This window comes from Perissodus microlepis, chromosome 11, assembly GCF_051167445.1.
Source record: "Perissodus microlepis isolate ML-2025 ecotype Zambia chromosome 11, ASM5116744v1, whole genome shotgun sequence".
NCBI lineage: Eukaryota > Metazoa > Chordata > Actinopteri > Cichliformes > Cichlidae > Perissodus > Perissodus microlepis.
In genome coordinates, this window is record NC_140471.1 from 26,040,987 (window position 1) to 26,052,664 (window position 11,678).

The 11,678-nt window shown below is 42.0% G+C and overlaps 1 protein-coding gene across 1 annotated transcript; it reads left to right on the forward strand.

The window, feature by feature from the left end:
• Window positions 1-8,600: 8,600 nt before the first annotated feature.
• On the forward strand, window positions 8,601-11,452 carry cited4b (Cbp/p300 interacting transactivator with ED-rich tail 4b). Its single transcript, XM_084943647.1, has 2 exons — window positions 8,601-8,851; window positions 9,790-11,452. Exons 1-2 carry the CDS (start codon window positions 8,846-8,848, stop codon window positions 10,561-10,563), a joined length of 780 nt encoding a protein of 259 aa, XP_084799773.1. The 5' UTR covers window positions 8,601-8,845; the 3' UTR covers window positions 10,564-11,452.
• Window positions 11,453-11,678: the final 226 nt, after the last annotated feature.

An 11,678-nucleotide genomic window follows, 5' to 3' on the forward strand; every position in this document is an offset into this window, starting at 1 on the left:
CTAGAGATTTATTTTGGAGAAGTGAATAAAGCCCACCTCCAATCCCCCTGTCTGACGTAAATACATGTCTGTTTACTGTGGAGGTGTGTGAGAAAGATACAGACAGAAAGGCCACAAGTATCTGTGCACGCAAGTGTGCACAGTCTTCCCCTGTGTGCGCCTTGTTTGTTTGTGGAGGGGAAAAGTGTCAATGGGTGCTTTAGCCCCACCGCAAACCTGACTCCTCATGACATCTGTGAGTCAATTAGCTGACTGAAGAGAAAACATCCCTGCCCCCTCTATCCCACACCCTCCCTTCCTTCTGTGTATCCCTTCCTCCACCAAAGAACTCTAACCAACCAGCCTTCCAGTGTAGGTAGCATAGCAGCTCCTGTCTGCCCTGGCTGGTGGGAGGCACTGGGGGAGGGGTGCTACTCAGGGCTTGGGTTATGAGGGTGGTGGGGGGTGATGAGGTTGGATGTCAAGAATGTGGCTCATGGTCTGCTCTTTTGTGTGCTTTGTGCAAGATGAATAGGCCTATGGCAGGCTGGGGTACAAGCTAGCCAGAGTTCCCTGTTGGCTTGTGTTTTAGAAAAGCCTGAAGGCCCTGGCCTGGCCTCTTGAAACAAGACAGACAGATAATAAGAGCTGCTGGGTGAACAACTTAAATCCCCACTATTTAGATGTAACTATTTCAAAGTATTTCCTACATGGCTCATTCTTGTCTCAATATTGCATATAGCTTCATTATATCCCTCTCTTCTCCTCTGTGCATGTCTATCTCTCTGGCCATGCCTCCCAGAGCCCCCTATCAGGATAGTTATTGTTTGCTAAGCTGGTGTGGGGCTGTTCTTTTTTGTGCCTGGTGCATCCCATATTCCCGTCCCCACTCGTCCCCAACGCCCTCCACGTCCTCAGGCTACTGCTATGGAAATATGCTTCAGTCACATTGCTAATTATTTAAGAGTCGTCACCTCATTAACAGTGCTGGGAGATAATGAATGATTAATAGGTCATTCTTCACATCATCACTGTGTTCTCCCAGTGTCTCCCACTCCTTTTTCCCCTTCCATAATAGCTATGTGTTTTACAGATTGTGCTGGCTCTTGCTGTTCATTTATCCTCTATCCCTCTACTGTACATGCGCATGTGTATGTTCCTAGAGGTAACTGGAAACGTCAGCAGTGGCTGTGAGGCAGGAAGCGTGGTGAAGAGGACATAATTAGTGTTTGGTACAACAATGATCCCTAAGGCTAGTAAGTACCGAAGAATGATGTAGGCTGGAAATGCAGACAGAGCCGGTGTTGTGGTGATGGCTGTAAATGACTGACATTGCCATTTCCTGGTACCATGAAACTGACTTCCCTCGTATTTGCATAGGTTGTGTGAAGCAATCATTGGAGAGTTTGCTAACATGATTATTAAGCTGGGTATTCTCAACTATAGACATTAAGGTTTTGCAGTGGTACCTTAGATCAATGTTTGACTCAGTGCATTCCAAAGTAGTCGGCCTAGCTTTAATCAAATTAGATTTTTCTGTGACGCAGTAATTGCTGTTTTATTATGTTACTCATGTTACATAATTTCAATTATCTGTACAATGGATAGAAGAATAAAAAAGTAATCAAGCGTGTCCTTTCCCCGTGTATATGCTTTACAGTTAGCTGACTTAATTTCCTGTGGTGGGGGCGGGGAAATACTGAAACTTACTTTTTTTTAATTTGTGGAGATATCAACATAAATGTTTTATTTAATTTTTATTGCAAAAAGCGGGACAATAACATGATATCAGAAACACCTATCTCCTGGTGCTAACACAGAGCACCCGAACAGACAACATAAAGCTAACACACAACTAGTGGCCTGTACAGGAACCCCAGACCTAGAATGATGTAAAGCGTAATACGGGTAATACGTGCAGTGACGCTTGCAACACCAGAGCCTCCATTTCTACTTGTACTCATTTCTACAGTAGAATCTATCCAGCCATGACATTTTTTTCTCTGGTAAGTGTGCTCTGGGGTGGTTTTCACCAACTTTTCTGCCACCTTTTCAATAAATAATAAAAGAAGGATGTTTTGTGCCCTGTTGCAAAATACTGAAAAAGTAATGTGCGATGAAAGGTGTTGTGAATTACTTTCTATGGGGAATAAATAATGCAATATATTTTTTAAAAATACATTACTTATATCTAATATCTTTTTTGGTTTTTACTTTCTCAGTTAGCAGTTTTGCCTGGCCACATCCTGTGTCATAAGGCCACTCTAGGCGTTGTCATATGAATTGTAATTCGACCACATGTAAAAGCGAAAGGAGTCATACCTTTTCCAAATGCTGAAACTTTCAGTGAGCTGTGAAAAGCTTGTTGGCACAGAGAGGAGTGGCATTAGAGATTGGAGGATAATGGCAAATAGGGATAAACATGCACATCTTTGGATGTTCTCTCCTCTAAAGCAAACAAAGTGGTGGATTTGAATTTCATAAAGCTTCGCCTTTTTGTGTGACTGAAATCATGATCAATCATTCTTGCTGGAGGTGCTGGCATGCATGATTTAATCAGGAAAAAGGCACTACTTAGTGATGTCCAGGAATAGAATCTAGACAAACAATGGAAAAAGAAATGTATGCATGATACAGGATGTTTCATTTCCATTTCTTCACCTAGTTATACTGGCATCATTCCTCTTTTTTTTCCATGTTTAACATGTTAACACCCTCATTGGCTAACCAGGCACTCTGTGGTTGGTCATACTGGTCAGAACACCATAAAAATTTCAACATGTTAATCTCTCTGTTGGGATGTTGAGAGCTACCCTAGATACACTGTGAGACAAGATGTGACATAAAAACCACTGTCATGACACCCATTTTTGCCATAATCAGGGTAAACTTCAATTTGAACCCAGTATAGTAGCTGTGTGAGAAATAACAAGGGCTTTCACACATGTTCACACCCCACTTTACTGTCACTCCACTAAAATAAATTCTAAAATAAATGTGGCATGATTTTCTGTTCTAGAAATGAACAATTTCTGGAATCCCCCTTCCTCCTCCACCTTTCTGACTTAAGAGGAGCTGCTTACAACAATTTCTGGAGCTTTCCAAAAACAACACCAACAAGCATGGTTACTTGAAGCAATGATTTTGAAACACTATGAATGCATTCCTGTGGAGACTGTGTGCACCATTAATGTTGAAAGAGGCTCTGAATAGCCTAAAGCATTTTCGCCTTCCAATTTGGCTGGACAGCAGTTGCGTATAGTGTGGAAACCGACTTTGATTATGAGGCCACATAGATGAAATTTGTATTTTCTTAAAGCAATCAGTATGTCACCATGACACAAACAGAGCAGAAAGGAAACCCTGGCTGCTCTGAAATATAATCATTTAACTTCACAGGGAGCAGTTACAAAAGTTGTTGGAAAGCCCCCACCCCCCCTAGCCAAATCCTTACTTTCACTCATGCCTCTCACCCCCACTTGTTGTGACTGCAGGCCCATGAATGCAGTTACCAGTCCCCCCCCCACCGCAAGGTCTCGTATCCACTTCTTCACTATTTGTTTGAGTCCGACCCTCCCCCACTCCTTATCCGTTAGCCTTGACTCAGGCTTATTACCCTCTCTCAGCTGCTTGGCTGAACAGTGACTGTTGATTAGTGGTTGAGATGGAGAAGGAAGCCTTCAGAGTATTTATAGAGACTCACTCATTTACCAGAACAATAACAACCCTCCCCCACAGCAAGTGAAAGAGAGACTGAGAGACAGGGAGAGAGAGCAAGAGAGAAACTGACAAACTGATTTTTGGTTTCACATCTCATGGGAAATAAACATAACAGGACACATTTTGTCCCATTGAATGAAGTGGCAGTGCATTAATGTTATAGAGTTGCGGCCAAGGTATCTATGCCTTGAAACTGTAAGCTAACTGTAGACTGAAATGGGATAATAGAGTGTACACTTCATAGATTATTGATGGCTTTACTCTGAATCTAGAGCAAAAGCTTCTGGGGTGTTTTAAAAGTATAATATCCATTTACATTTTATGTCTTTGGCAATTACGTTAGTCCTGATGCTCTTCAGTGTGCACAACTGTAAATGCTGAAGTCCATATATACAATGTCCTTAAACACCTATGGTAATTGTTTCAATTTAAGTTTTTAGAACACATAAAGTGAATACCTGTTTTATGTCAGGGTTGGACAGTTACAAGACTGTGTACTGTATGACAAGAAGGGTTCCTAAGAAATGTAATGGTGCACATGAAACACGTTTATTTAAAGGATGTGAGAGCATTTCCTGATTGCTCAGTGACATATGGTAGTGTTATGTAAACTACAGATACAAGCCTCTATACAACGCTTAGACAGCCAGTCAATCCTGGCAGAGACACTGCAGGGAGGATTAGTCAGGTAGGCAGGATTGACTCAGCTGGTTTCAGATCTGAAGCTATTACTTGATGGTGACAGAGATTAAAGATGACTTAGGTGAGTGGTTCAGCATCCACTGGCAGATGACTACTGCAGCTTGACGAGAAGGCTCTTCTAGTTCTTCATAAGCCATTACAAGTTACTTATTTAAGCCAGCAAAACCTAAGAAATGTAGCTTCTTTAGAGTCTGTTTCTCTAGTTACCTGTCTGCATTTAAAATGAGTAATATTATGGTTTACTCAGAGGGTGTGGTGTAAAGCATTGCAAGTATACAGTTCTACATTTATTGGGTTTACTATTCAAAATTGAGATACTGCACGCAAACTGTGCAGTCTGCATGCACATCTCACGTTCAGCTGACAAAGATGAAGAACATGTACCATATATTTGTATCCATCTGGATTTCCAGACAACCAGAAAATAACCTTCCTAACCGTAATCAAATGAGTCGGAAATTGTTTGGGGTTAAAGCAATGACAAGGCTCGTGGCAATGGCAAAACCTATTTAGGGACTATCTTGCCTAACAAAAGGATATGCTGAATCACTGTCAGAGGAATATCTTGTCCCATCATTTCCTTGTTCACATGTTGTTGGTGTGGTTTCTTTTTCCACAGAAAGCCTTTAGAACCAAAGATAAAGTTGGTACCCAGTGCAGCACTTAGCAGGAAATTCCTCTGTGTAGCTTTCTCTTCAATTGACTCTAGCGGGTGCCACTGCTTCAAAGACGGTTGGAGCAAAGGCACCCGTGGAGGTTCAGGAGGAATGAACACTGGCTTCTGCAGTCAGTCTGTAGGCTCCCTTGAAGACGCACGGATGGCACGGATATGGCAGCTTTTCTCTCATCTTGCTGGCCAGCTTCATAACAGCTACAAAGTTTGCTTGAATTGGCGCAGTCACGTGAGCCAGTGGAAATTACATGCAGAGTGCCTAGGCAGATGATGCCTAGAAATAGAGCAGAGTCTCTTGGAAGACAGCTTTCCCAAGTCAATAAAGTACCAGCTTTGTGCCACTCAAAAATATGTGACTTTTACATGTTCCTTACAACTTAATTGAGACTAGACAGCACATTTCGAGAAACAGCTGTTTTTTGTTCTCTCTCAAGCTGCATCATGGATTGTTTCACAATTTCATGCTTAGAATTCTTCAACAATGAAACATGTTGCCTATTTTTATAACTGATTATGCACAAGCACTGAACGACTGGACGGTTCTCGTTTAATTACTATGCTCACAAGCAATGCAATACAATGGATGCCGATATTGTCATCAGTACATGTAGAAAGACTGTTTGAAATGCACAGGAAGAATATTAAAAACATATGATTACACCGATATGTTTGTGTGTGTGGGTTTGCTTTCTTTCTTTCTGTCGTACTTTTATCTAAACAAGAAGAAAAAGTTAAAAAGATAAATGTCATCAACGGTGGTAAGGATGAGGAATATAACAAATGGAGTTTGGGTTAAGTGAAGCAGTGAAGTGAAGTTAAGTGAACAGTGACATTTTCATGATTTTGCTTCTGTACACCACTTCCGTTAAAGGGGTTTAACACAGAATACGACAATAACAATTTAGAAATTACAGACTTTTTTGTTGCTTGGTAGCTGTATGGATGATGTCAAGTAAAAAAGATTTATTAGAGAGATGCAGAAACTTGGACAAAGCACCTTTGAAGCATCTAGCTGATTCAAGTAAACTCTTGAGGAGGTGGACATGTCGTTGAAGGAATTTCTTCATAAATGTAATCACAAAGATGCAAACCACCAGTAACAATGAGTGAGATTTCACTAGAAAACCATACCAGCATTGGACAAATTAAGGTGAATAACTGGTACCAGATTGGAAGACAGTAGAGAGAAACAGAAAGAGCTCATATGTACCACATCACCTGGCATGGGTAGCTACCTGCCAATAGAAGTGAGTCACTGTTTATTGATGAAGCAATAGCTGAAAGAAGCAGCAGGATAAATTATGAAGCACACGGGGCTATATTTCTGCTCAGATTCAGTCAATGACCTACAACATATAGAAAAGCATCCCAAAAGCTTCCTAAGGCAAATAAAATGAACGTTACAGTTCGTCAGCCCAACTGGACTTCCTTTTCAATTGCTAAAGCCAAAGTAAAGGCAGAAAACCCCACAAACAAGCAGAAGCTAGATAAGAATATCAATAGAAGAAAGTAGCATTTATTAATGTCCATGAGTTCCGAATTTCAGCCATCACGTACTGCATTTGAGAGCATTTGAATCCATGTATTATGCTATTTTTATATCTTGATATATTGCTTTTTGGGGCAGGAAAAACAGAGTAACTATGTAAAAATGCCTGTGATTCCAAAATTGGTTAGTGCAATATTTCTGAAAGTCTACATTTCACTTACATTTTGAATGCCTCATTTCAGACCCACTACGGTGGTGCACAGAGGTAACATTATGAAAATTGTCTTATTGTCCAAATGGATTCCACCTTACCTCATGAAATATGGTGTACAAAGCAAACATTCAGTTTATTTCACTGCTTCAGACACAGCCAGCCTGTAGACAGTCTATGCAATGTGACTCAACAATGGTAAGGGTCTTAGGTCAACTGCTACAACAAAGCTTGTGTAGGTCAGGCAGAGCTGTGGACAGTCTTCTGACATGTTGAGTCAATGAGGAATGTTGAGGCCATTTGTGGGGGAGCTTATCAAAGCTTGAAGAAGCACATTTTGATTGGTTGAGAATAGGTGAATACACAAATTTCTGTTGAAATATGACTAATTCTCTAACCCGTTTGAGGGTGGAACCTGTGTGTGATCATTTTATCCTGTAACTGCAGCATTTCTAATACATATTTCAGTGTGGGACAGGGGTGTGTCTAACTTACAGCCTATTGCTCATACAAACACAGTCACGTTAACCCTCTCTCTTCCTGTTTTTCACTGAAAGGCAGTCACAGATGTACGCTCGCACGTAAGCATAAAAATTAGAAAGTGGCCTAAGGTAAGGTGTGTCACGGTTCCCTCCCCAAAATCATGAACCAATCAGGAAGATGTACATAAATAAACACACTCAGTATGCAGGAAAAACAGTGTGGAAGGGGCACAATACAAGTAGATCCTCAACATTCTTACAATAACGCAAGCAGCAATCACATAATTACAATGTGTATATCTTCCATTGCAATCCTGGTTGATTGGGATTTCATGCAAATATCTTGAATTTTAAACAGAGGCAGTGATGTGATTGGTGAACTGCAGAGAGTCTGCACACATTATCTGTGCTCTCTAATGCAATTACACCATACTTTCTCTGGGAAAATCACAATAGAAACTTGATTCTTGTGTTGATTCTATACTTTACTCAGATTGGCTGACTGGGTGAGTGAGTTTAACAGAAAGTGCTCACACCTGGGAGTGGTTCATTTACATTAGCTTAAAGTTGCTGGACAATGTCAAACAATGACAAATGCCTTTGCCAGTGGTTGGCCATTTATAGATGAATTCCCTGGACAATGGGTTGGCTCTCCCTCCCAAAGTGGCTGCATTCAAATGTAATTGCAGGAAAGAGTTCGTCGTCCTGGAGTGGCCAGTCAAGAGATGTGTGCATCTAAAGAGTGAATGCACATGCACCCAAACACAAACACGTAGAAATTCCCACACGTGCAGCGCATCGAGCAGTAGTTACGTTGCTGCTACAGCCTGAGAATAGCACACAGTCTACATTCCTCCGCCCTCCCTCACTGAAGCCAACACACAGCAAACTATGGCTCACATGGACCAACAGAGATCTCAGTGATCTTGGAGATGAAGTGTACGTGCAGAAAAGCTGAGTGCATAGTTTTTCCACACCAATGTGATGTCTGACGTACTGCCTTATTGTGTCCATGCTCATGCATTTATGCATAAATACAGACAATATCTATCTATCTATCTATCTATCTATCTATCTATCTATCTATCTATCTATCTATCTATCTATCTATCCCTTGTCACTCTAGTATTTTATTCGCCTTTTGCAAACACAGCAGGAAATTTAAGCCTGCTTTGATGACAAATAAGATGTCTAAATAATCTTTCAAAAAGAAACTGTGGGGAGGAGGGTATTTAAATTGGCTACTGTGTCACAACTCTCCAACTGCCCCCTTTTTTTCTACGCCCATGCACAATTATATTAAGTAGGGCCAATAGGAACAAAGAAGAGGCAGGACCGAGGCTCCACCTCTCCCCGACTGCCTTCCTCTGAGCTTTTTAGATGTACATAATCCCTGAGTTGACCCAGAAAATAGGCAGTCGTTTCAAGATCTGATGCGGCAGTCTTTGTGCACACCGTCCCCGCTTGAGCATGAAGCGTAACCCTGTGGAATACACGCTGTAATTCAGAGGAGCTTCGCTTACAAGAGGAAAACTGTTCAAAAAGCCGGAGCTGAAGAAAAGTCGCGCAACTTTGTGGAAACGTAGCGAATGCGGGTAAGTGATTTTTTTATCGGATTTATTTGTTGGGGAAATTGGGGTTTTAGTCTGTGGTGGTCTTGGGGGCTGCTGCTGCTGCTCCATTGTTTGCATTCCCTTGTTTCAAAGTCGAGATTACGAAAATGGATAACACTAGGCTAGAGTGTGGGGGATATTATCAGAGACTAACATTTAAACAAACGAATCGCCGTAATTGGTGGAAATCGGGAGCCTCTGTTTAATTTTATACCTTGTTAGAATTGTGGTGATTCAGCTGTTGGGGAGATGTTGCATGATGTCAGTGTTCTTTGTTGCAACCTTACGTGCGTAAAATGTAACAGATTTTTCTGCCTCAGCTGTCATGCAACATATATAGGATTTTAAACTGTGCATTACGCGATGCACGCATTTTGCCTCTGTTTTGCCGATCCCGTCATGGATGAATTATCTGGCTTTAAAATGTACCCAAACAGTGTACGTTAACCTGTAATTTCAACCTGGGCGTTCATTCCTTGGCACAAAGAGAGAGCAGGTTTTAGGAAGACTAAACACACCAGTATTTCTCTCAGTATTAGCCAGTGGGCAAAACAACCTTGCAGATTTTTTATTTATTTATTCCACCGGAATCGATTTCGGTGGTTTAACTCGAGGTGGAATCGTGACATTGTAAGGAAGCGTGTATCTTTGTTTCTTTTCAATGAAGGTGAAGAGCGTGGTGACTGTAAAAGAAGTCAGTATTTATATAGAGACTCCGGTTTGGACTACACAGCCAAGTAAAACCTAAAACATGGTGACATTATTTCTGTTGTTGTCTTAACCAGTTTGATACTGGTTTAAATGGGTGGCTAGCTTTGCACATTCCATATTGCTTGGTGTTCTCCTAATTTTTCTTAGTGCTTTGAAACACCTTGCCTGCCCCTTACTTTGTTCTAACAGTGTCTCCTCTCTGTCCATAGACAGGAGGCATGGCAGATCATCTGATGATGCCCATGAATCACAACTCAGCGGGTGCCAGTCTCCACGGTTACAGGATGGGTATGAATAGCGGCCTACAGGCAGGACCCCAGCAGCATGCCAACCAGCAGGGCATGAGGGTGCTGCCCAGTGGCCAGATGATGCACTATGGTGGCACTCAGGCCAACATGGAGACCGCCATGAGGCAGCGACAGGGCATGGTGGCTGGACCCATGAATGGACAGCTGAATGGGGCCCAGATGGGTCACCATCAAATGACCTCTGGTCACATGATGTATAATGGCCAGCCCCAGCAGCAACAACAACATCATCCACAACAGCAGCACCACATGCATCCGCAACAGCACCAACAGCACCAACAGCAGGCCCAGCATATGCAGCAGCAACAGCAACAACAGTTCATGAATGGAGGATTAACTTCTCAGCAGCTAATGGCCAGCATGCAACTGCAGAAACTCAACACCCAGTACCATGGACATCCGCTGGGTCCTATGGGTGGGAACCACATGGGGCCCACGGCCCAGTACCGCATGAGCCCAGCTCAGCTGGCTAACATGCAGCACATGGCTAGCCCGGCACTAGCCTTGAATGGCATGGATGCGGATATGATTGACGAAGATGTCCTGACTTCACTGGTCATGGAGCTGGGCTTGGACCGAGTCCAGGAGCTGCCAGAACTCTTCCTGGGCCAGAATGAATTTGATTTCATCTCGGACTTTGTCAGCAAACAGCAGCCAAGCACTGTTAGTTGCTGAGAGGACATTATTTGCAGTTGCGCAAAAATGGAGACAGAAGAGTGAGAATTGTTCAGAACAGACGAAGAGCGTTCATTTCCTCACTTTTTATTTTGTGAGCACCTCTCCGTACGACTATACCACAATGCTGTGCAGGGTGCACAAAGGAGAACTCTGGGTATTTGCATTGAATGCACAGGGCATGCGTCTTGTGCACTTGTGGCCAGAGGGTGGATGGCTTTAGGGCCCACTTCTCCTATTTCCTGGACATGAATGTAATAAAGAAATGCTGAAGTTCTTAAAAGCCACTCTGAACAATGCTATGACACTATGTAGCCTCCCAAGCCTGGACTCCAAGACAGTTTACCAGTTTAAAAAGTGTATTTATTTATTCCTATCTGAGAAACCTGATATAAAGAACAACCAGCTTCTCCATTTTGGGATTGAAGTGGTTTAATGATCTTTTTCTGAACGTAGGTTGGGGGCGGAAAATAAAATTAGTTTTCTGCTATTTTTTTTCCCAACTCTATGTGGCATAGTCTTGAAATAAGCTCTGATGCCAGTGTCATCTAAAAGAGCATGGGTTTTTATTTTTATTTTTTAAATTACAGAAGTAAAATGTTGTTTCATTACAATGGGAGTTTCATCCAAACTTAAAAATGGTTCACTTTTCATGAAGTGCTGCCTTTTTAGATGTGATGTTCTGAAAAATCTACTGCTTGTACTGTATGAAGCTGTATAACTCCAACATGTCCACACTGTTGTGTTCTATTGGAGATGTAGAACCGCCTTAATCACGCAGATTCTTATTTATTGGTTGTTTATATTGTCCCCTTTTGTGGTCAAGATGGGGGGTGGGATGGTCTTTGTGAAAGGGGTTTCAAGGATCAATAAAAATGGCCTGGATAGATGTGTGGCCTGCTTTTCCATTCATTGCATAGCTCTTCCCTCAGGCAGTGCTGAGGTTAACCTCTGGGTGAAACCTCAGTTTTCTTTCGAATCTGAGAAGGAATATTTTAACAAATACATTATTTGTGCAGTTTGAGGTGGATTGCTAGTCCAGATCTCCTGAGTTTACAGTTTAATTTACCTTTTCATAGCTAAAACTAAGTATCACTGATAAGACCATGATTGAC